This window comes from Martes martes, assembly GCF_963455335.1.
Source record: "Martes martes genome assembly, chromosome: 17".
Classification (NCBI taxonomy): Eukaryota; Metazoa; Chordata; class Mammalia; order Carnivora; family Mustelidae; genus Martes; species Martes martes.
Genome location: NC_137905.1, coordinates 52,958,303 through 52,969,366, shown reverse-complemented (window position 1 = coordinate 52,969,366; position 11,064 = coordinate 52,958,303). Strand labels below are relative to the sequence as shown.

The following is an 11,064-nucleotide window of genomic DNA, read 5'->3' as shown; positions in this document are numbered from 1 at the left end:
TCTACAGAGCGTTTGCCGGTGGGGCTCCCAGGTGCCGGGCCCCTACCGAGACGAGGGGTACAAGAGGGAATAAAGCTAGAAGCTCAGGGTCTGGTTGGGGAGACAGACAACAATGAAAACCTCTTGTGGGGATGGAGAGCTGGGGCCCGGAGTCAGACTTGGGGATCTGAGACCCTCGCTCGTAGTTATCGGCTGGGGGGTCTCGAGTGAGTGACTTCCCGTGTCTGAGCTTCGGTTTCCCATCTGGCTGATCAGAATAGGAAGGGCTTCGTGCAGTGGTTAAAGGCTGGGGGTCTCGCTCTCGAGGCCCTAGCCAGGCCACTCCCTGGCTCTGGGAGGACTGTGGCAGGTTCCCACTCCCTGAGCCCGGATTCCCTCCTCCCTCGGGGCAGTTAGTAATAACACCCGTGTTCTGGTTGTCTGGCATGGCATAGCGAACCACGCCAAAACTCAGAGGCTTAAGCCAGCGATCGTTTATTTTGCCCATAAATCTGAAATTCGGGCAGGGCTTGGCAGGACAGCTCACCTCTCCAGGCGGCCTCAGTTGGGGTCTCAAGTGGGGCCAGAGGATCCACATCCAAGATGCCTCAGTTATGCGGCCTGCAAGCTGGCTGGAGTTGTTCGCTTGAACTGGCTGTTAGCCAGAGGCCACGACTCCTCTGGGGCGGAGGGGGTGGGGCGCTGCAGGAGCTTTGTCACAACACGGTGGCTGGGTTCCAAGAGGGAGCGTTCCATCACACGTGAAGTGGAAAATGCCAGTCTGTGGGCCGAGATGCAGACCCTGGCATGGGGTCCCTTCTGCTGTGCTCTCTTGGCCTGGTAGTCAGAAGCCAGCTGGATCCGAGGGGAGGGGACATAGACCCCTCCTTAAAGATTAAGCTGTAAAACTTAGCCCATTAGTGCAGCCCCCCCAGAAACACACTCGACACAAGGAAGGTGCTCACTCTATGATTACCATTGTCATTACCATCAGCATGGTGAGAACTCACTGATAGGCTCAAGAGGACTGACTGTGAGCTGAGCAGAGGCCCTGAGCCCAGCCTGGAGCTTTCTGAAGGGAGTGAGCATCTGACTGCTCTGAGCCAAAGCCCAGCTCCATCCTCTGGCGGTGCAACCTTCTTCAGGTCCCCGGACCTCTCTGAGCCATAGTCCCCTGGCCTGTAAAATGAGGATAATGACACCCCAGCTCATAGGGCATTTGGAAGTGTTCGGGCAGATAATGCCTGGGAAGCATGTCACATGGTTCTTGGCGCAGGAAAAGTGGTAATTATTATTATGATTCTTAATTAGGTGAGGCTGCTGGACAAGTTGGGGGGGGAGTCGCAGAGGGAGTGAGCGAGCATTCCAGGCAGAGGAGAGACCGCCTGCAAATCTGGGAGGGGAGAGATGGGGCATAGGGATGGCTGGATGTTCAAAGAGTAAGAGGGTGGACAGTGTGACCGGAGTGGGTAGGTCTGGGCCACTCTGGGTCTGGAAGGGACCATGGATATCTCCTGAGGGCTCATGGGAGCCACGCACAGAAAGGTTGGGGTAAAAGGGGATCAAGTGTGGATCCACGGAGTGGTGGAGGCTGGAGGGAGGAGGCTGGGAGAGAGGATAGGTCTGGCCAGTGGGAATGGAGAGGAAGGGGCAGAGCAGAAGGGGAGAGGAGGGAGGAGGGCTCCCAGCCTCTGCACAGATGCGGAACCACACTTGAGATGGAGAACCCAGGAAAGGGTTTGTGTTGGGGGAAGATGCTGAGTTCGGTGGCACTCATTTGAGGCCCTAGGGGGCAGGGAAATGCAACTCTGGGTCTTGGGAGAGGGTGGGAGACAGCCTGTGGAGACTTGCTCTGAGGGCCTCAGGGAGCTGTGGGAGGAGCTGGGGCAGAGTAGGAAGAGGGTCGGGTGCAGGTATCTGAGGCTGTAGGCAGGCCAGAGTGGGCTCAAGTCCACAGTCTGGTGAGAGGAAGCCTGAACTGAAGCCAAGGCCATCAGAGGTGGAGCTCTCTGAAGGGTCACCTCGCCCTCCTCCGAGAGGTCTTCCTGGCTTCTGTTCCCCATGAGTGTGCTACCACGTTTCCGCTGGGAGACCCAGCTCTCCCTGTCTTCACCCAGGGGTGGGGAGTGCCTGGGTCAGACAGGACCAGCTGATGAGGACCAGTGGGGCAGGGTGGCTGGCTCTGCCACTAGATTGGGGGTGGGGGACCCTGGCACCTCCCACTGGGTCTGGCTTCGTTCCCCGCCCAGGAAGCTGCCAGTCCTGTCGGACTCGTCGACCAGGGAGGCACAGGTGCAGGCCACGGAGTGTCTTGGCAGTGTCCTCACGGGTGCGGCCAGCACCATGGACACCTCACGGGCTCTGCTGCTCTTCCTGCTCCTGGGTAAGTCCCCTGCTCAGCCCCCTCCCCACTGGTTCCCCTGCTCAGCAGACCCCCTGCTCCTGGGTAAGTCCCCTGCTCAGCCCCCTCCCCACTGGTTCCCCTGCTCAGCAGACCCCCAGCAGACCCCCTTCTGTCCTTGCAGCCTCCGGAGAAGGGGTCCTCAACCCCGGAGCCTCTTCTGGAGTTCCGCAACCCAGTTTCTCCCTGGACTCAGAAAGCTCTTCCCAGAGCCCCGGTTCAAAAGTCTCCATCCAACCCCCCAGCTGGAAATTTCCAGATCAGTCTCCAGGTCCAAAAACCACTGCTGCTGTCCCTCATTCCAAATGGTTTCCTGAGGCCTCGAATTTGAGTGATGTGCCTCTGTCCATCTGGTCAGATGTTTCTACTGAGGGCCAAAAGTTGAGCCTGGATCCTGCCTTCTCTGAAACCCCGGGTTCCGAAGTATTTTCTGCCTTGGGTTCTCAAGTTCCTGCCAAAGACTCAGAGCCCTCCTCTGTTAAGACCCCAACTTCGAACATTTCAGCCCGAGGCCCAGACCCTGAAGCATCCGTTGAGACCCCAGGTTCAGAATCCTCCCAAGATCTTGAAATCTCTGCCCAGAACCCTGAATCCAAAGTAACTGCAGTAGCCCACCCCGTGGAAAGCCTCCCCCAGCAAGTGGGGAGGCCTCTCTCCGTGCTAGTGGGGACCGCCATCCGGCTCCCTCTAGTTCCGGTTCCCAGCCCCGGCCCTCCCGCTCCTCTGGTTGTCTGGCGTCGAGGCTCCAAGGTGCTGGCAGCCGGAGGCCTGGGGCCAGGGGCCCCCCTGATCAGCTTGGACCCTGCTCACCGAGACCGCTTGCGATTTGACCAGGCCCAGGGGAGCCTGGAACTTGCCTCCGCCCAGCTAGAGGATGCTGGGGTGTACACTGCTGAGGTTATCCGGGCTGGGGTCTCCCGGCAGATTCGGGAGTTCACCGTGGGTGTGTATGGTAAGTGGGCAGAGGTCCAGAGTGCAGGCCCTTTGGGAAGGTGGCTGCTGTCTGATCATGTTTTCTCCCCTGAGGTAGGGGTCCCTCGACAGGGGAGAGAGGTCTTCTAAGTTGGAGGGAGGAGGGATAAGAGGGGCTGGGGTTCTGGAGGGAGACAGGGGTTCTTGAGGGAAATTGGACCTGGGGATCAAGAGTCCCCTGGAGACTCGGAATCCCGAGTCTCTGAGAGGAGAGAGTGGGGGACTCAGACTTAGGGGTCTGTGAGGAGGGGGACTCCTGGGGCTGGGCCCGGAAGTCCTGGGTGGGAGGAGTGGAGAAGGCTGGGGCCTGGAGTTCTGACTATACAGCAAGAGGGGGCCAGGGACCGGGTCCTGAACCCGTCTCCCTCTCCCAGAGCCGCTGCCCCAGCTGTCGGTGCAGCCCGAGACCCCTGAGGCAGAGGAGGGGGCGGCCGAGCTGCGGCTGCGCTGCCTAGGGTGGGGGCCGGGTCGTGGGGAGCTGAGCTGGAGCCGGGACGGACGCACCCTGGAGGCAACGGACCCTGAGGGAGCAGAGCCACCCCGGATCCGCACAGAGGGAGACCAGCTGCTCATCACGCGCCCTGTGCGCGGCGACCAGGCCCGGTACACTTGTCGCGTCCGCAGCCCCTTCGGCCACACGGAGGCTGCGGCCGACGTCAGTGTCTTCTGTGAGTGGGGGTGTGCGCTGGGATCCGGGAGCTCGGCCTCCTGAGTCCGAGGCGGAGGGGGGATTGGAGGTCCCCGGAGGTCCCCTGGAGCGCCCGAGGCTCGTGGCGGCGTCCCGGGTGACCCTGACTCTCCCGGTCCGGATCCCTTCATCCAGACGGCCCGGATGCGCCGGTCATCAAGGTGTCCTCGGATCGCGACGCCGCCCCCGCCCTGTATGTCACCGCGGGCAGCAACGTGACCCTGCGCTGCACCGCCGCCTCGCGGCCGCCCGCCGACATCACGTGGAGCCTGGCCGACCCGGCCGAGGCCGCGGTGCCCTCCGGCCCGCGTCTCCTGCTGCCGGCGGTCGGGCCGGGCCACGCCGGCACCTACGCCTGCCTCGCCTCGAACCCGCGCACCGGCCACCGCCGCCGTTCCCTGCTCAACCTCACGGTGGCGGGTGAGCGCGGCCCGTGGGTGGGATCAGCAAATAAAGGAATTACCTGGGAAGGGGGAGGAGTCACAAGAGGGGGCGGGGTCGTTCTAGAAATGAGCGCGTTGTCTTAGATGTGGGACGGGGCGCAACGGGAGGGCACAGACGCCTGGCTGCAGGCCCAGAGTAACTCGGTGGGAGGGGTTATGTTTGCGAGGAAAGAAATCAGTGCCGAGATGTAGTCTTCTTGGGAAAGAGAGGCCGTCGGTGGGGCTGCAGCTGCCCGCTCAGCCCGGACGTTTCTGGGAGAGGGAGCTGGGGGGCAAGAGAATGGGGCGCGGATGGCGCCTATGGGCCTGTGCCAGGTGCAGAAGGGTCGGCGCGAACGCGCGGAGAGGCGGGCCCCTTGATCTCTCCCTCCGCTCCACAGACCTGCCGCCTGGGTCCCCACAGTGCTCAGTCGAAGGCGGTCCGGGGGACCGCAGCCTCCGCTTCCGCTGCTCGTGGCCCGGCGGGGTCCCCGCCGCCTCCCTGCAGTTCCAGGGTCTCCCTGAAGGCGTCCGCGCGGGGCCGGTGCCCTCCGCGCTCCTGGCGGCTGTCCCCGCCCACCCCCGGCTCAGCGGTGTCCCCGTCACCTGCCTCGCTCGTCACCTGGTGACCACACGCACCTGCACTGTCACCCCGGGTAAGAGCCGGTGGGACTTCTTTCCTGTTTCCCGAGGAGGGGCGTATTTCTTAGCTCCTTTAGGAAATGAGAACGGCAGACTTCTAACTCCAGGAAAAGAGAGTTCCTTCGTCTTAAACCCTACAGAAGGACCAAGGTTGTTCCTAAACTGCAAGCAGGGAAAAGGGCCACAGTTTCTTTCCTGACACCTTCCTATGAGTCCCGAGCAATAAAGGCTCGAGAACAATATGAATTCCCCAGTCCAGAACCTGGTCCATAGTATGTATCTCATAAGGCCTTATTAAGGACATCCGATGATGACTGAACGAGAGTGAGTGAATGAATGAGCAGTGCTTCCTTGTCTGGCTAAAGTTTCACAGCTGTTTCCTTCCCCAAAGGGCGGGGCTTGGACTCCAGGGTGACGTCTTGACTTGGCTAGGTTTCTTCTACCTGCAGAGGCCCCTCGGGAGGTGCTGCTGCAGCCCACAGTGGAGGAGACACCGTCTGGGGAGGCAGAAGTGGCGCTCGAGGCCACTGGCTGCCCTCCACCATCCAGAGCATCTTGGACCCGGGAAGGGCGGCCCGTGGCCCCCGGAGGTGGGGGCCGCCTCCGGCTCAGCCAAGATGGGCACAGGCTCCTCATTAGCAACTTCAGTTTGGACTGGGACCTGGGAAATTACTCCGTGTTGTGCAGCGGGGCGCTGGGTGCTGGGGGCAACCAGATTACTCTCATTGGTGAGTGCATTCCTTTCCCAGAACCCAGAAGTCCTCCAGCCCTCTCTAACCTCAGATCCAGTCCCCAGCTCCTTCTCCCTCAGATCCAAGAGTTCAAGCCCTCAGTCCCTTCCTCTTCTAGGCCTAGAAGGCTCCCCAGACCCTCTGCTCCCAGGACCTATGAGCCCAGGTCTGCAGCCCCCTTCCCTCTCCCCTCACCCCCCACCTTATTCCTCCCCAGGACCTTCCATCTCCTCGTGGAGGCTGCAGAGAGCCCAGGGTGCAGCAGTGCTGACCTGGGATGTGGAACGCGGGGCCCTGATCAGTGGTTTTGAGATCCAGGCGCGACAAGAGGGCCCCGACCTGGGTAGAGCCACTACCTACAAGGACTGGATCTCCCTGCTCTTCCTGGGGCCTCAGGAGCGGTCAGCCGTGGTGCCCCTTCCTCGCCGGAACCCTGGGACCTGGGCCTTCCGTATCCTCCCCACCCTGGGGGGCCAGCCAGGGACCCCATCACAAAGCCAAGTCTACCAGGCCAGTGAGTTGGGGCCGTTGGAGCCTTTTCCTGGGCTGCCTCCCTTCAGTCTGTTTCCTTGTATCCTGTTTGTTTGTTTGTATCCTTTTTCGGGAGCTACAGTCACAACGGACCATAACCTGCGTGGCTTGAACCCATAGCAATGTATTCTCTCCCAGCTCTGGAGGCCAGAAGTCAGATATCAAGGGGTCAGTGCTCCGTCTCAGGGAAATCAGGGCTGTGCACCCTGAGACTCAGGGCAGAGTCTTTGCGGGTCTCTCCCAGCTTCTGAGGGCGGCCGTCCGTTCTTGGCCTTGAGTTGTAGCCGCAATGCTTGGTCTCTGCCTCCAGCTTCCCGCAGCCTTCTCCTCCCTGTGTGTGTCTCTGTCTTCTTCTTGTGAGGGCTCTAGTCATCTCGGATTAGGGCTCATCCTGATGATCTCTTCTTGACTTGATTGGCTGTCCTGTGTCTCCCCCCAAAGGTATATTGACATCTTAACCCTCGGTACCTATGAATGTGGCCTCATTTGGAAACAGAGTCTTCGCAGAAGATTGACTCTATTTCTGTGATAGCGCCTTATTTCTGTCCTAGCACATTTATTTTTCTTCTTAGTACAACCTGTAATTGTTATTAATTGGTGCGTTCATTTCTGATTTCCCTAAAAATTAATCCCCATGAGAGTAGGTATCTGGGTTTGCTCACCGGTGGATTGTTACCATCTGGTAGAACGCCAGGCGCACCGCTTACTTAGTAAATGCTGAAAGAACTGAGAGTCTGGGGTCCCAGGAATTGGGTTCCGAGAGCGTTGGAGCAGGGGGCTTAGGAAACTTGGGTCCAGCCCTAGCTCCTGCTCTCTTATCCTCCATTGCTCTGTCTCTTCTAGGTCCCACCCTGGGCTCCGGGGCCATTGCTGGCATCGTCCTGAGCTCCCTACTGGGCCTGGCGCTCCTGGCAGCACTTCTCTACCTGTGCATCTGCTGCCTGTGCAGCCTCAGGGGTAAATGAGGGGCGCACTGGGGAAGGTTCCTAGAAAGAGACCGGGCTGAACCAGTCAGCACGGCCACAGGCTATTCATCCCGCCTTCTACCTCCGTATCAGCCTATCAGAGTGAGGCCCCGCCCCTCACCGAGCTCCCCTGGTCATTAGCTGGGCTGATGTGTTGCAACAGCCAATGACGTGCTTCTGTTTCTCGTTCCTCCTCTTTCTAGGAGACTCTCTCAAGAAAAAGAAGCATCCCCCCTCCTTGACCTCTGTGGTTCCCCCACTGGAAAAAAAGATGCAGAGCGTAACCCCAGTGCAGACCTCACAGCCTCTGCCCCTCAAAGTCCCGCTGGAGCACCCTAGCCCAAACGGGGCCCACCAAGTGAGTGTCGGTGCCCCAATGTCCTGGAATGGGCTGGAACTTTTTGTGTTTTAGGGAGAGGAGACGATCTGAGTCTTCTTCCTCCAGCTTTCCTTGTTGGTTTACAAAGTCGGTAAATAACCCCCCTCCCTTTTTAATACATAAATATTGGACAGGAATTCCCATCACGTTTTTGCTGTAGTAAGAGTAAAATTCCAATTTCCCGCCAAAGGAGGGAGAACTTTATTCTTTTCCATAAAAATTGGCAAAACTTCCATCTTCTCTCAGATGTGAGATGGAATGTCTTCTCCCCAGTGAAAGCTGGGTTGTCACCTGTCTTCTCTCTCTGAAGGCTGGGCGGACATTTCTTTTCTCCCTGTTGTAAATGGAGGGAACCCGGCTAACTCTGACTGATGTGAGCTAGTCCTCGAAAAAGGTGAGTCGTGTCACATTCAGGGTGACCCCTGAGGTTGTCCTCCTCCCTTCCATTCTCTTCCAGGCTGCTGGTCTCAGTCCAGTCATCTCTCCGGGTGCGGGACCGAGGACTGTTCGGGCTGCCACGCAGGTGTGACCAAGGCCCGCTCCACGCAGGATTCTTTCTTTCTTTTCTTTTTCTTTTTTTTTTTTTTTTTTTGGTCGGACCTCCTGTTTCATCCCAAAAGCAGGCAGGGCCCTCCTGTCCTGCTGTGACTGAAGACTGGCTCTGGGATGGGACTTCATGTCTCTCTCTCAGGGCAGAAGACTCTGCTTGTGTTTGCGCAGCTAAGGCGCTGTGGCTTCCAGGCTGGGAGAGACTGCTGCCCATCCACGTGTGTGGTTTGCACAGCCTCCAGGCAGGGCCTACAGGCTTGGTGGGGGACAGGCCGGTGGCCAGGCGAGGCTTGTCCTGTGTTGCTTCAAGCCCCAGGCGGCGCCCAGCCTCATTCTCTCAGAAGGTCTTCCTGCATCCGTCGGTCTCCTCCAGGCCATACCCACTCAGCGGCCAGCGTCTGCACCTTGAAATAGCTCAGAACACATCCTCTCCTCTTCAAACCCTTCTGGGGGAGTCCATTACCCTTCAGATATTGTCCCGACTCCTCACTGTGATTTGCAGAGCCTTGTGGTTGGGCTTCTGTTGACCTCTGACCTCCCCTTCCGGTACTTTCTGCTACTCAACAACAGGCTTTCTGTCCACCCCGCTCTATTTTGCCTCCGGGGCTTTGCCCCAGAGTTTGCTTCACCTGGAACCCCACTCTTTGCCCCGGGTTATTCACTTCTCAAGGACAATGCTAACTGAGCTACAACGATTTATGGGAAATATATATTTGCTCATTCAGATGACCAAAATCTGTTTCTCAGATATCTTTGGTCTCCCTGGATCCACAGTTCTTGAAAAACGGTTCAGAGCCCTAAAGGCGAATTGAGTGGCTTGTTATTAATGAAGGTGACTTTTGGACCCCACGCAAAGGGGGAGCTGGTTGCCTGGAGGACCAAACCTGTGATTAGAGGACTGGAACTGTCTCACACCCCTCCCTGCCTGCCCCTCCAGGAGGGGGAGGGATTGGAGGTTGAATCAGCCAATGGCCAGTGACTTAGTCAATCCTAACGATATAATGAAGCCTTCCTACTACCCAAGAGGCCAGCTCTTGGGTCCATTTCTGGAGAGTTTCCACACTGGGGGAACCAGAATGCTCTCCTGTGCGGTGAGCTGGGCCCCAGGCTCCACAAGGACGGAAGCTCCTTTGTTTGGGAGCTTGCCCTTCATCGGGCTGTTGATTCATATCCTTTAATAAACTGGTAAATGTAAGTAAGTGTTTCCCTGAGTTCTGCAGCCAGTCTAGGAAATTAATCAAATCCAAGGAAGAGGTCTTTGGAACCTCCAGCTGTAGGCAGTCGCTCAGAAGCCCGGGTAGCAATTTGGGGCTTGCAGCTGGAATCCGAAGTGGGGAATGGGGGTGTCAGTCTTGTAGGAGGGACCCTTCACCTTTGGAATTTCATGCTATCTTTGGGGAGATGGTGTCAGAATGGAGGTGAATTCTCAGACACCTGCTGGTGTCTGAAAATTGGTGTTGGGGGGGATCCCCCCAATATTGGAATTGGGTCCAGAAACCCTAAAAATGTAACCATTACCAACTTAGGAGGCTGTCTTGTTTATGGGTTCAGTCTCACAACCTCTGAACCTCTGGCTTCTCTCACGTAACCTTGTATGTACTAAACTTGTTTACCCTCTGCCTCCCTCCTTCAACTGAGTACATCACGAAGGCAGAGACCATGTCATTATCCCCAGCGCTTAACACAGAGCCTGGCACACAGCAGGCAATCAATAAACACTGGTTGACTGAGCAAATGTTTTGGCGCCAGCAGAAGGCTGGGCTTACCACGGCTCTCCCCAGTGTGATGCCTTTTCTCTCTTAGCTGGGTTTCTCATTGGAAATGTAGGGAGTGCATCAGTGAAGATTCCCTTGGCTGCAAGTAACAAAATAAACAGTGGCAAAATAAGTGGTGATTTCAGGCTGGCTCAGTAACGGAGCGACCCGGGTTGGCATATTGTCTCATGTGGCAATATGGCTGCTAGAGCTCCAGCCATCACCTCTTCATGCAACTGTATCTGAAGACAAAAGGAAGGGAGCAAGGTTCCCTTCCCACACTCCTTCCTTCGACCAACCTCATGAGTGAGGAAACAAATTTCCTGGAAACCCATTAGCAAACTTGCCTTATTGACCCCAAATTAGCCACATCACTGCAAGGGAGGCTGGGAAACCAAACATCTCAGCTTGTATCATGGGAGGTGGATCTGCTAGCAAAGGAGGAGGAAAAAACTAATGCATCTGTCTCAGGGAAGAAAAGGATGTGAGGTATTCTGGTTCAAGATTGGGATGAAAGAGGCCTTTAGGGAAGTAGAGCTCTTGGATCTTTTTGGAAAGGTGAAGGCTTGGGTACTGGGTACCTGGGTCCTCTGTATCTTTTCTATATCAGTTAGACTTTTCATTTCCATTTTAATCACTGGTAAGAAACCTAACACAACTTGGCTTATACTTTCAGGGGACGGTATTGCTTATGTAAATGAAGGTGGGCATCAGGTAAGCTTTGATCCAGCTACTCAAACAATGTCACCATGGACTCAGTTTCTTTAGACCTTCATCTCTGTACTCTGTAGTGTTTCTACCATTCTCGGCCTGTACGTACTATCTTCCCCACCACTGCTATTCCCACAGACCCAAGATCTTCCATGTAACAGGGAAAAGCAATGGTGCAGATCTAGATAGATCTCACGTCATTGTGTAATGGGTCAATTCCGAATCTACTGAAAGAGAGAGAGGGTAGAAATGATGCTGGGGAGACACCACCAATGACCCTTGGCCCTCCACTCACCCAAATCCTTAATGACCCTGACACTTGCAGGCAGAGACTTTGGAA

General features: G+C 56.9%; 1 protein-coding gene across 1 annotated transcript; it reads left to right on the top strand.

Annotated features, from left to right (window-relative positions):
• The first annotated feature begins 1,808 nt into the window (after positions 1-1,808).
• Positions 1,809-9,454, top strand: VSIG10L (V-set and immunoglobulin domain containing 10 like). The gene is made up of 10 exons (XM_080828396.1): positions 1,809-2,362; positions 2,505-3,332; positions 3,727-4,020; positions 4,176-4,460; positions 4,864-5,118; positions 5,554-5,832; positions 6,053-6,349; positions 7,210-7,323; positions 7,535-7,689; positions 8,168-9,454. The coding sequence occupies exons 1-10, from the start codon at positions 2,041-2,043 to the stop codon at positions 8,237-8,239; spliced, it is 2,901 nt and encodes a 966-aa protein (XP_080684522.1). The 5' UTR covers positions 1,809-2,040; the 3' UTR covers positions 8,240-9,454.
• The last annotated feature ends 1,610 nt before the right edge of the window (positions 9,455-11,064 follow it).